At 37.5% G+C, this 12,946-nt stretch overlaps 1 protein-coding gene across 2 annotated transcripts; it reads left to right on the forward strand.

Annotated features, from left to right (window-relative positions):
- The first annotated feature begins 298 nt into the window (after positions 1-298).
- Positions 299-9,659, forward strand: FPGT (fucose-1-phosphate guanylyltransferase). Of its 2 annotated transcripts, none has more exons than XM_070405389.1 (4): positions 299-450; positions 1,707-1,874; positions 3,362-3,454; positions 6,984-7,237. In XM_070405389.1, exons 1-4 carry the CDS (start codon positions 369-371, stop codon positions 7,148-7,150), a joined length of 510 nt encoding a protein of 169 aa, XP_070261490.1. In that variant the 5' UTR covers positions 299-368; the 3' UTR covers positions 7,151-7,237. The 2 variants fall into 2 exon arrangements, with proteins under 2 accessions (XP_070261490.1, XP_070261489.1); XM_070405388.1 differs by having other exon boundaries at positions 301-450; positions 6,167-9,659.
- Positions 9,660-12,946: the final 3,287 nt, after the last annotated feature.

A 12,946-nucleotide genomic window follows, 5' to 3' on the forward strand; every position in this document is an offset into this window, starting at 1 on the left:
CCTTAGCGGGTCAGTTGTAGGAATTTTGTCGCCCAACCTGCCCCACTCACCGGGTCAACCGAGCTGCCAGGCCTTATAAGTTAGGAATTTAGTGGCCAGACTCGCCACAGACTGAGAAATCGCAAGGTGGCCATCAGCTCTGGAGACCGTCGCTAAGGAAACGGGGGCCAAGCTCCGGGATCACCGCATCCTGGTTTCCCCTGGGCCAGCCCCAGACCGTCGGGGGCGTGGCTGCGTGAGTGACGCGCGGAAGGGGCGGGGCTAGGCGAAGCCGGACCTGGCGCGGGTGGCAGTCCAGGGCGCATGCGTGCTGTGCGGAGCGGTGGGCTACCTGGAAGGTTAAAGCCGGCCGCGGCAGAGGTGAGGATATGGCCCGTGCAAATGTCCCTCCAGCCTTATCTCTGCGAGAAGCCACCCAGCGGAAGTTGCGGAGGTTTTCCGAGCTGAGAGGTACCGAAGGAGGAAGCCCGGGCCTCCCGGGAGGTGGAAAGGGAGGGTCCTTCATGTGCCCTGGAAGTTGCTGGACTGTCACTTCCTGGATGCTTCTCTCTCACCTGTGGGCCCAGGACGCTGGCCCGCGCATAGCTAATACACCTTGAATGTGTTATTCTTTCCTTTCACTGTCCTTTCTTTACGTGATGCTTGTTACTTTCTTTAACTTTATTTCTAGTTTCTAAGTAGGTGGATAGATACAGGTATAGCTAGTGAAGCTATAAATTCAAGTTATGCATTTGGTTAGTTCATTAACAAATTATTTAAATAAATCTGAAATATCTAAAACATAGTGTCTTGACCTCTACAAATGTGATTTTAGCCTTCTCCCACCTCCCTACGCACTTCACCAGTTTGTTCCGTGATGTGAACGCTTACTGAGTTATACAAATAATAATGCTAAAACACGGAGGGATTATGGATTATTAAAACGAGTGAGGGTTGAATCAAAATGTTTTTGAGTTTTTTTAAAGGCTGTGTCACTTGTCATTCCTTGTACAACTGTGTAATAAAATTCCTTATTTTTTTGTGAAGTTACTGCTTTAAGAATACAGGAAATAATACTAGGATGACAATAGAACGTTCAAGACTATTACATTCTAGGTGATAAGTCCTGTTTGTTAACTAATAAAAACAATTTTTTTTTCAACAAAAAAGAGCTTCCAGCTGTCTACCAAAATTTCAGTCTGTCTTTTAATGAGTTCATCTGGGAGTTGGGAACTTTTCTCGTATCCAAAATTGTATGCCATACTCCATTAGCCTTTGTAAAATTGCACGGCTCTATTTAAGGTAGTAAAAAATAAAGTACCCACATTTATAAACAGCAACGTTGTAGTAATAGATATTTGGGTTGAATCTTTCTTAGCCAAGGAACACTAGTCCTAATAATATGAAAATTGATTCATTTATTTGTTCCTTTGTCTTCTTATTTAAGAATTGAGATAATCTTTAGAAAATCAGTAATATTTCTCTTAAAATAATATCTAAATATAAATGGGTCTGTAGATCATAGAAGAGTAATCTAAAAGAGAGAAAACAATTTATGAACAGTCCTCATTAGAACTATTTGAATCACACCAACTACTAATTGCTTAATTCTCAAAAGCAAAAGATACATTTATGAAGATTATAATATTATCTCTTTGTTTTCCCCTCTTTCCAAGTAAGTAACAGAATTCTGATAATATTTATCATTTCCTTGTTTTTTCACATAGGCAAACCTGTGGCAGCTGGAGAGTTCTGGGACATTGTTGCAATAACAGCAGCTGATGAAAAACAAGAACTTGCTTATAAGCAACAGCTGTCAGAAAAGCTGAAAAAAAAGGAATTACCCCTTGGCGTTCAATATCATGTTTTTGTTGATCCTGCTGGAGCCAAAATTGGTAAGCATTTATGGTCAGATTTATATCATAGAGTCTAGGTAGAATAATCATTGAAGAAAAGTTTTCCTGTGGCATGCAGTTTATAAACTGCATATCTTCCCACCATAGTCTTTACTAACTTTAAAATTTTTATGTGAATTCAGTAGTTTTTAAAAAAAAATAAAAAATGATAAAAGGCATAACAACTCCCTCTCTCTCTCTATAAATATATATTTAATCAATTTCAGGGAGGAAGGAAGAGGGAGAGAGAGATAGAAACAATTATGTGACTTACCATGAAAAAACTTCCCAAATATTATGTTATTTAAAAGACATTTGTATTAATTTTAATAACATTTATTCAGGTAGTAAATGATCCATTGGACCTTATCATTCGGGTTCCTAAGATCCCTGCAAACTCCACATTTTCTTCAGAAATTTATGTAAGGAGATCAAAACAAGAAAAATATATACTACTGACTTCTTGGGACCACAATTGCAGAATACAGAAGAGCACAGTCTAATGCAGGGGTTGGCAAACTTTTTGAGTGGAGGGTCACAATGGGTTCTTAAACTGGACCGGAGGGCCGGAACAAAAGCATGGATGGAGTGTTTGTGTGAACTAATATAAATTCAAAGTAAACATCATTACCTAAAAGGGTACGGTTTTGTTTTGTTTTTAGTTTTATTCATTTCAAACGGGCCGGATCCGGCCCGAGGGCCATAGTTTGCCCACGGCTGATCTAATGGCTTCAGTATCAGAGATATTTACTTTAAAAATCCAATTTCCATAAAGTTTGCCTTTTAACCTTTCATTGCATACTATTTTTGTGGGGGCAGTTTTTCATGTAATGCTAAAACTGAAGCCCCTTGATACCAGAGATAGGGTATCTATATCTGACATTGGCATTGTTCTAAGTAGCCATGTTTTAATCCTCACAGCTAGCAGTCAGTACTATATGATTCCCATTGTATAGATGAGATTTAGAGGCAAAGAAAGTTAAATAACTTGCCCAAGGTAATTAGTAAGGAAACCAAATTCTAAAAAACTTTTTAAAAAGCAAGTTTAACTTACATGTTTGATTGTCATATGGGAGAATTATTTAAATGGTTTTTGCAATTTGTCATTCCAAATGAATTATATATAATAGTTACAGTATATATATATATGTGTGTATATAATATATGTGTGTGTGTATATATATTTCCAGTTTTCTGGTGTTGCGGATTGCCTATTTTATTATTTCTTCATTGTGTATTAATATTTTCAGGAGAAGATTAGCTCATCATTTAGGGGCTGATCTCTGGTTTTCATTGCTAATCGTTTGTTTAATTATTTAATTGGTATGAAATGTGTATTTAAATTGATTCTTTTGTCCATATTTTTGTTCTCTGCCTAGTTAATTGTAGCCATATCCTCAGAGTTCTAACACCTAAATTTACCATACTTACAAAATTTTAGTAGGTTTATATGAAATAAAGTGTACATTTTTAACTTTATTTTTAAGGTAATGGAGGATCAACATTTTGTGCCCTTCGACATTTGGAAAAGCTATATGGAGATAAATGGAATTATTTTACCATCCTATTAATTCACTCCGGTAAAATTATACTTTACTGATTTTACCTTTGATATCTTACAACAGTGGTTCCTAACCTTTTTTTGGCCGTGCCCCACCTAGCATCTCTAAAATCCTGATGCTTCCCTCCCCCCGCCCCCCCCCCCCCCCCGACCTGGTGACATATAATTCTTACTATTCAAAAAGTGAACTCCTATTCAAGTGGAGGAAGCCTAAAAGGCCATTAGCTTGGTCTAACAAAGTTCCAAAGAACATGGCATCCATGAAAGAGAAAAATAGAAGAACGAAAGGACAGTTGAAGTACTGAGGAAGAAATCACTCAGAAATTGTTTAAAAAATAATAATAATATGAAGTGATATGAAAAAATAGCAAATAAGTTTCAAAACATATAATAGAGAACTGGAATACATAAATATGTCACAATATATATTTATATACTGTATATGAGGCCCCTAGAACCATAAGAAATGCAAAAAATTTACTGTTAATAACTCATTCTCAAATTGCCCTCCTTAAAAATCAAATTGTGCCCCATGTTGGGAACCACTGTTTTAGAACTTTCCTTTTTTTTTTTTTTTTTGGTCTTTGAAGTTATTCTGCTTTGAAAAGAAATATTTCATGCTTTTCTTGATATTTTTAGTTTGTAAGTAATATTACATTTTCCACAATATTTCTCTTTAAAATTGTGGATCACATACATTGACTGTTTATGGGTATTATGTTTAGTATGTATGTACAAAATTATTTTCCAAAGACAGAGCTCATCAAAATATGAACATTTTTCAATAAGTCTTTAGAAGGGATTCTTGCTGTAGGGAAGAGGCTGGTTTAGCACTGTGATCCCCAGACTATTGCCAAAAACCTTCTATCTTGAATTTTTATTTGATTATTGGTAGACAAAGTCTATAATCCTTGAAGGAGTTACAAGAAAAAAAAAGGTGGTCACAAAACATGGAGTTGATGAGAAAATATCTGAGGGAAAATTACATATACAAGAGGACATTGTAAAGCAGAAAGGTAGGAAAGAAATAATTTCAGAACAGAGGATAGGTGTTTATTTTAATTGGATAAGTTTAGTCGTATGAGAATTTTTATTCTGTGGAAACCTCTATTATTTTTCTCTATGAATTAGGTCTCTATGAAAACTTTGTCATGGATTGGCACCATGGCTTCCAAGGCACTATCCATTTCTTATGATTGTTTTACAGAACAGTGATTTTTAAAAAAATATATATTTCTTGATTGATTTCAAAGAGGAAGGGAGAGGGAGAGATAGAAACATCAATGATGAGAGAGAATCATTGATCAGCTGCCTCTTGCACACCCTCTACTAGGGATCAAGTCTACAACCTGGGCATGTGCCCTTGGCCAGAATCGAACCCCAGGACCCTTCAGTCCTCAGGCCAACACTCTGTCCACTGAGCCAAACCGGCTAGGACTGTAAAGGTGATTTCAAATGAAGCATCCAAGTTATGATTTTACAGCTGGCTGTAAAAAAATTTCAAATTTAGCCCAGCTGGCATGGCTTAGTGGTTGAGCAGCCACCTGTGAACCAGGAGATCACTGTTTGATTCCTGGTCAGGGCACATGCCCAGGTTGTGGGTTCGAACCCCAGTAGGGGCCATGCAGGAGGCAGATGATCAGTGATTCTTTCTCCCTTTCCCTTTCTCTCTGAAATCAATTAAAAAAAAAAAAAGATGTTAAGAACATGTAGCATAATGTAAGTAGTACTCAAATAAAACAATTAGTTTTCCTAAGCCATCAAAAATTTTTTTCAAATTTATAGTTTTATTCCAGAACAAGTATTATTTAGTAAAAGTTAAATTCGATATCAGAAAATATATAGTTAAAAATATCTAATTATAATGCTAAGCTTTGCTATTGGCTAGTCTTTAGAACAGTGTACTATATGCCAAGTGCTTTACTTGTATAATTGATCTCATAAAACATGACAAAGCAAATGTTATTCTACATTTGCTTATTTGGAGTGTGTCCAAAGATAAAAAACTTAACAGGTAGTAAGCCTGAGTTTGAACCCAATTTTGTCTGACTCTCTCTACTATTGTAATACTGCCTCTCACTGTACTTACTAAACATAAAAATGATGTAAGCTATTTAATTTACTTACAAGAACACACTTCAAGGAATTAAGAAGTCATTAGGCTAATCTTAGAGGGAAAGCCTATTTAAATTAAAAAGAAGTATAAGTTTTAAAATGCTTTTAAATAAATGCACCTTTGCTTCCTTTAAGTGTATGTAATAATTTGAGGAAAGACACTGCATTTTGGAAAGTACAATTTAGTAGATAATGTTGGAATTGGTATATTATTTTTTTTGTGACTTGCTTTTACCCCTGTAAAGTGGATTCTTATTGTAGGAATTTAAATATGGTTGAAATTGTTTAAAATGTGGATATGAGGTCATGTTTTAGCCTGTGGTCCATTTTATTAGCTATACAGTGGATTTTAAACAGTTCACATTCTCTAAAGTATATGGAAATTCCTTTCTAATCTAGAGTCTTTAAAACTACAGTATTTCCAAAGACTTTGGGAGAATTTTTCTTTGAATTTGTATTCTGGAGCTTATTATTCTTTTCCGAGTTATAGTAATATGTTGTATATATTGAATATTTTTAGATACATTTTGAGTTACTCCTGATGCTCCTGGGTTTTTAAATTATTGGAAACATTCATATAAACATTTTATAAGAGTTATTTCATTTAATTTTATAGGTGGCTACAGTCAACGCCTTCCAAATGCAAGTGCTCTGGGGAAAATTTTCACTGCTTTACCTTTTGGTAACCCCATTTATCAGATGTTAGAATTAAAACTAGCCATGTACATTGATTTCCCCTCACATATGAATCCTGGGATTCTGGTAACCTGTGCAGATGATATTGAACTTTATAGTATTGGAGAATCTGAGTTTGTCAGATTTGACAAGCCTGGCTTTACGGCTTTAGCTCATCCTTCTAGCTTGACTGTAGGTACCACACATGGAGTATTTGTCTTAGAACCTTCTAATTGTTTAGAATATAGTGACCTCGAATATCGGTGTTGCCATCGTTTCCTTCATAAGCCCAGCATAGAAAGGATGTGTCAATTTAATGCTGTGTGTAGACCTGGAAATTTTTCTCAGCAGGACTTGTCCGGGGGTGACACTGCCTCTCTTAAATTTGAATCTGAGTATGTCTACACAGACAGCCTATTTTACATGGATCATAAATCAGCGAAAAAGTTACTTGCTTTTTATGAAAAAATAGGCACACTGAACTGTGAAATAGATGCTTATGGAGACTTTCTGCAGGCTTTGGGACCTGGAGCAACTGTGGAGTATACCAGAAACACATCAAATGTCACTAAAGAAGGGTCAGAGTTGGTAGACATGAGGCAGAGAATATTTCACCTTCTTAAAGGGACATCACTAAATGTTGTTGTTCTTAATAACTCCAAATTTTATCACATTGGCACAACTGAAGAATATTTGTGTCACTTTACTTCAGCTAGCAGTTTGAAGTCAGAGCTTGGCTTACAGTCCATAGCTTTTAGCATCTCTCCAGCAGTACCAGAATGCTTTGGTAACACATCCTGTATCATTCAAAGTATATTGGATTCAAGATGTTCTGTGTCACCTGGCTCAGTTGTGGAGTACTCCAGATTGGGGCCTGATGTTTCAGTTGGGGAAAACTGCATTATTAGTGGTTCTTCTATCATAACAACAGCTGTCCTGCCTGCGTATTCTTTTGTGTGTTCCTTAAGCTTGAAGATGAATGGACACTTAAAGTATTCAACGATGGCATTTGGAGTGCAAGACAACCTGAAAAGGAATGTTAAAACATTGTCAGATATAAAGTCACTTCAATTCTTTGGCGTCTGTTTCCTGTCATGCTTAGGTATTTGGAATTTGAACATTACAGAGGAGCTCTTCTCTGGAAACAAGACATGTTTGAGTTTGTGGAATGCTCGTATTTTCCCAGTTTGTACTTCTTTGAATGATTCGGTTACAACATCCATAAAGATGTTAAATGCTGTGCAAAGCAAGTCAGCATTCAGCCTGAATAACTATAAGCTGTTGTCCATTGAAGAAATGCTTGCCTACAAAGACGTAGAAGACATGATAACCTATAGGGAGCAAATTTTTAGAGAAATTGCTTTGAATAGAAAACTTTGATTTAGAGACATCTTAAATATTGCATACTTTGCCTTTCTTGATTGAGCTAGATTGCAAATATAGGTGTTTTCTATAGATGTTTGTTTTATTGAAGTCATTTAATGAAAATTATGTTAACAGTTGCTGCAGCATAAAATCAATAACACAAAAATACAGATAAACCATTTTTGAAGAAAGAATATTTCTAGGCTGTAGCTTCAGGAAAGGGATTTTTAGATGTTTATTACTATTTTAATATTTCTATAAATTAAGATGGATTTATGGAGCATTAGTTTGTTCACATAATAATGTACTAGTTTTAAAGGTAATTTTCTAAACATACCTTTAGTTTTTCCCTCTTCTTTTGGGCTTCAGTTCCAAAAAAGTTCTTAGTGTTTATTGGCAGTTCTCTTCTCGGATGTAGTAATTCTCATTAACTAATAAAAATAGCATACTATCTGATCTTCAGAGCACTGTTGGAATACTGTCAAAATAGCATTTGCAGGGACAGATTAATAATTAGCAAATTCAGATTAAATTAATGCTTAAAATATTGTGATAATCTTAATTGATAAGTAATGGACAACTCTGAAATTGATGCTAAAAATCTCATTTATTGATCTTACCAAAATGAAACAAAAAAGGGTATATGTGTTATTTTATCCATATAAACTTGAAAATGTGTTTGTATATCCTAAAAATATTCCCTAAATTTTCATCCATAGGAAAGCATGCACACCCACAAAAGTCAAATATCTGTGTGGGGAAGATGGTAGGAATAATTGAGATTCACTGATAATATGTTTATTCCGAGCATTACTTTCATCCTCATACTAATTTCTTTAATAGAACTGTTAAATTACCAGATGAACTGATTTTACTTTTCATTTCTTATTTTCTGTCCATGCACTGGTAATGATGCTGAGAAGCAATAAATACCCAAAAGGTAGATAGCAGGAAGGAGCCAGAAGAAGAGAAAGATTAAGAAAATGCACACATGATAAACAGCTTCAAGAAATAAAAATTGGCTGGTATCCCAAGTTATGTGTACCAATCTATATATATAAAAGCCTAATATGCAAAGTGTCCCCTCAGGAGTTTGACCTGGAGACCAGGAGTTCAATCGCTTGCTAATGATGTGCTCTGACCACCAGGGGGTGGCGCGGAATGAAGGAAAGCCCCAGCCGGCAGCCGGAAGGCCCTGGACCTAGGGACCTTACCCGTGCATGATTTCGTGCACAGGGCCTCTAGTTTGATATAAGCACATAAGTGAAATGTGCTCATACCAAAGTCTAATAATCCTATATAATAAAAGCATAATATGCAAATCGACCATCCATTTGGGACCAAGCTATGACACCCACTGGTGCCAGGCCAGCCAAGGTGGGTGCAATGCGATTGGCCAGGGGCCCAGCCATCACCCCATGATTGCCTTGCAGAAGGAGGCCCAGGCCACCAACCAGTGGGCTGTAGCGGGTGGGCAGGGCCTCCCTCTGTGAGGGAATCCTGGGTCCTGGGTGCCAGCAGCTGGAGAAAGCCTAGGTCCCGGGTGCTGGCAGTTGGAGGGGGCACAGGTCCCAGGTGCTAGAGGGAAGCCAGTGCCGGCAGCCGGGTGAAGGAAGGCCTACTCTTGCATGAATTTCATGCATCGGGCCTCTAGTAATTACAGAAAAGACTTGTAAGAGTTTTGTATTTTAACATGAGTAAATTGAAATAAGAACTGGTCTGTGCCACTTTTATTGATGTATCCAATGACAAAACAAAAATAATTATTTGGTAAACCAGAAGTAACTTGTCTGTAACTCTCAATTATGATATTTATGTCTTGTTTTTTTCTTTCTTAAAGGTTCTTTCCAAGGACAAAATAAAGATATATAGTAGCTATTGTGTAGCATTTACTGATTTACTAGCATAGTTTTCAGAGGATATTATGTTTATCATTTATTAAATGTTCAATATTGTATTTCACAGTATAATCTATATAATTTTGTACAATCTAAAAGGCCATCAATTATTAAGAATCACCATTATTTTATGTTCCACAAAAAAGAGAAAACGCTACGAATAAAATATTACTCAATGCTTTCTTTGTTACTTGAAGTTTTTATATTTATTGGCGATCTCTTTTAAATGCACTTACAGATTTTTATTATTTTACCTGCTTACATATACATATAAAGGATCAAAATGCAGTATTGAAATATAGTCAATTATGTTCTTAAACTTCACATTTAGAGACAAAGTTTTTTTTTTCTAAAGCACTCTTCAATTGAAGACTTATTGATGTCCACGCATTTCCACCTAGTACCATCCTCTGTACCGTCAAATGCATTTCCTATGTGCCTCCATTACGTTACTGTCCGGGTTTTCTTTCAAGCAGTGGACTCCAGATACCTATTTTGCAAGTTTTTGATGCTATTTGACAAAATTGAGTTTCATTTTTGCCTCAATTTTATCATATCTCTAGAAGAATGTGGCTTCTACTCAGTCAGGGGGAGGTTTCTTAGAAATCGGTGATCACCATTTTAAGCATAATTCTGCACAATGTCTGATTCTAGCTGCTCTGAAATGTTATCATTTCCCAAGAATTTGTCAGTGCCTCTTGCCTTGAGATGCATTACTTGGTATGTAGTACCATCTGTGTGTCACCAGCAGTGTTCCTAATTCAGAGAGGTGATAATCCCGAGCACGTATAAGTAAGAAATTGGACATTTTCTTAGATTTATTATTTTATTTCATAAAATTATAGCCTTTAATCATATACTCTCTAGTTTTGTAAAGGATAGCTACAATGTGTAATTAAACGTATTGTATAAACTTATTGATGAGTTAATAATTAACAGTGACCAAGAAGGGCATGAAAAACAAAATCTATCATTTGGTATTAATCTTCTACCTTAAGCATTTATTTACCAAACTAAGCAAAAAGGATATCAGGAATGTGTATCCGTGTATATACTAAATTGAAATAAAAACTCAAAAATCTAAATGATATGCTTAAAATCTCAAATTTTTAATGGTATTAATGCAGAACTCCCAGAACCTGTGGTGATCTATTCATCTCCTGAGGCTAAGCAATATTTTCTATGTTAGGTAAAGATAACCAAATTGAGCATAGAGCTGAAATCCAAACTTTTCCTGCTGCAAAATGTATACATACAGCTGATAACTGGTGTACTACACAATACCAGTGATGCCATTTGCATACACCATGTTGTCCTCTGGACTTGAGCAACTTGGAGACCCAGAATTTAGGCACCTTGGTGTATATAGTCTAGCAGAATTAAGAAGGAAAGAAAAGCCAAAAAAATTAATTTGTTCAAAGTTGTCTGAAAGATTTTTAGATGTTATTTTTGTTGTTATTTAGCTAAATGAAACAGTTTCCAACTATGTTAAGAACTAAGGGATAGAGAACCAAGATGGCAGCATAAGTAAACATGGTTCTCGCTGACTCCCACTACCACATCAAAATTACAACTAAAACACAGAACAACCATATTCAGAACCACCTGAAAGCTGGCTGACTACAAGTCCCACAAGTAGAGAAGTAAAGAAGAAAGTACATCAAAACTGGTAGGAGGGGCAGGGGGACAGAAGAGTGGAACCAGCTGGTCCGACATCCACATGGGGAATTTTTTTAATTGGGAGGGATATCTCCACTGCAGAGGCCTCCTGTGAAAAGCAAGGGGTCTTAGCTCCATACCAGACCCCCAGGACGGTTCCAGAGCTGTGGCAAGAAGTCCCCATAATTTTGGGTTGCAAAACCCAGTGGGGATTGTGGCAGAGTGACATGGAAGCTACTGGAGACCCAGGCAGTTCCTCTTAAAGGGCCAGCACATGAACTTACTTGGACTCACTCCCTCTGGGTTCCTGCACTGGGCAGCAGCTTTGGGGGATCCAAGGACATATGGGGAGGAACTGGATTGTCAGGAACTCAGGGGCAGCTTCTTCCAGACAGGGGTACTTGCAAGGGTCATTGTTCCTGTACTGGACCATCCCCCACCGCAGAGCTGACTGGCAGCCATATTTGAGTTTCCTTCAGCCTAGTTCACACTGTTTTCTCCATTCTGATGATTCCCTGAGACCCTACTCCATCCAATTTGCAGCCCCATCTAATCTGCAGCTGCTTTTCCATATGAATGGCCTATCCTGAATCAGGCTTCAGACTTAACTAAAATATCTTAAACAAGCAGCAGCTGGCATCAGCATGCCCCATACCTATCAATAACAGGCCCAAGACCTGGCACTAGCACCAGCCTGTCTTGCTTCACAGCTTGGCTCTGCCTGGGCACTTCCAAGCTCAATACAAGTAGCAGCCATCTGCAGATCCTTCTGTAGCTCCTGCTAGGTGGCCCCAGGCAGTGGCTGACTGCACCTCCTGGGAGACCCAGAGCCAGTGCACCTGGTGGACAGCTTCAGATCACACCAGGTTACAACTCAACCACACCCATGAGTGATATGCTCAAGGGACAGACCCAGTGAGCACCAAAGCCCCACTGAAGCAAGTTCTGCTCTGTAGATACATCTCCTGCACAGCATCTCTTCCATTGTAGTTGCAGTTGGTCCTCACAGCCAATTGGCCTGGAGGTCAGTGCCTTCCAGTGATGCCAACAAGAATCAAGGCTCAACTACAAGACTGTGCACATAGCCCACCCAGGCACACATAGAGTGTCCAGCTCAGGTGAGTACAGGACACCTACTACACAAGGCCACTCTACCAATTCCAGGAGACATAGCAACTCTTCCTAATACCTAGAAACAAACACAGAGAAGCAACCAAAATGTGGAGACAAGGAAACAGGTCACAAATGAAAGAAATGGAAGTAAGCAAACTACTGGACACAGAGTTCAAAACAATGGTCATAATGTCACTCAAGGATTCTAATGAGCTTCAAGGGACCTAATGAGAGCTTCATGGGACTTAGTGAAACTTTTAAGATAGTAATGAGAATTTCAAAGACATGAAAAAGGACCAGTGAGAAATTAAGCATACACTAACTGAATTAATAATTTATAGGGACTCAACAGTACAGTATTATAAGAATCAAATCAAAGATTTAGAATATGAGGATGCAAAAAACACCCAATCAGAAGAGCAAAAAGTAGAAGTAATAAAAAATATGAAGATAGTGTAAGGAGCCTCTGGGACAAGAAATATAATGAACAAAATAAACTGATGAATAAAATAGAACCAAAGGCATGGAAACATGGAGCAGACTGACAAATCTCAGAGGGTAGCGGGGAGGGGTAGTGGGAAGAGAGTAACCAAAAAATCTTATGTGCATATATGCATTACCTAGGGACGCAGACAGTAGGGTGCTGAATGCCTGGTGTGGGGTGGAAACTGGGTGGAGGGGAACAA

Source organism: Myotis yumanensis, unplaced genomic scaffold (assembly GCF_028538775.1).
Source record: "Myotis yumanensis isolate MYYU_CA2020_CCGP unplaced genomic scaffold, mMyoYum1.0.hap1 SCAF_2, whole genome shotgun sequence".
NCBI classification, from domain to species: domain Eukaryota; kingdom Metazoa; phylum Chordata; class Mammalia; order Chiroptera; family Vespertilionidae; genus Myotis; species Myotis yumanensis.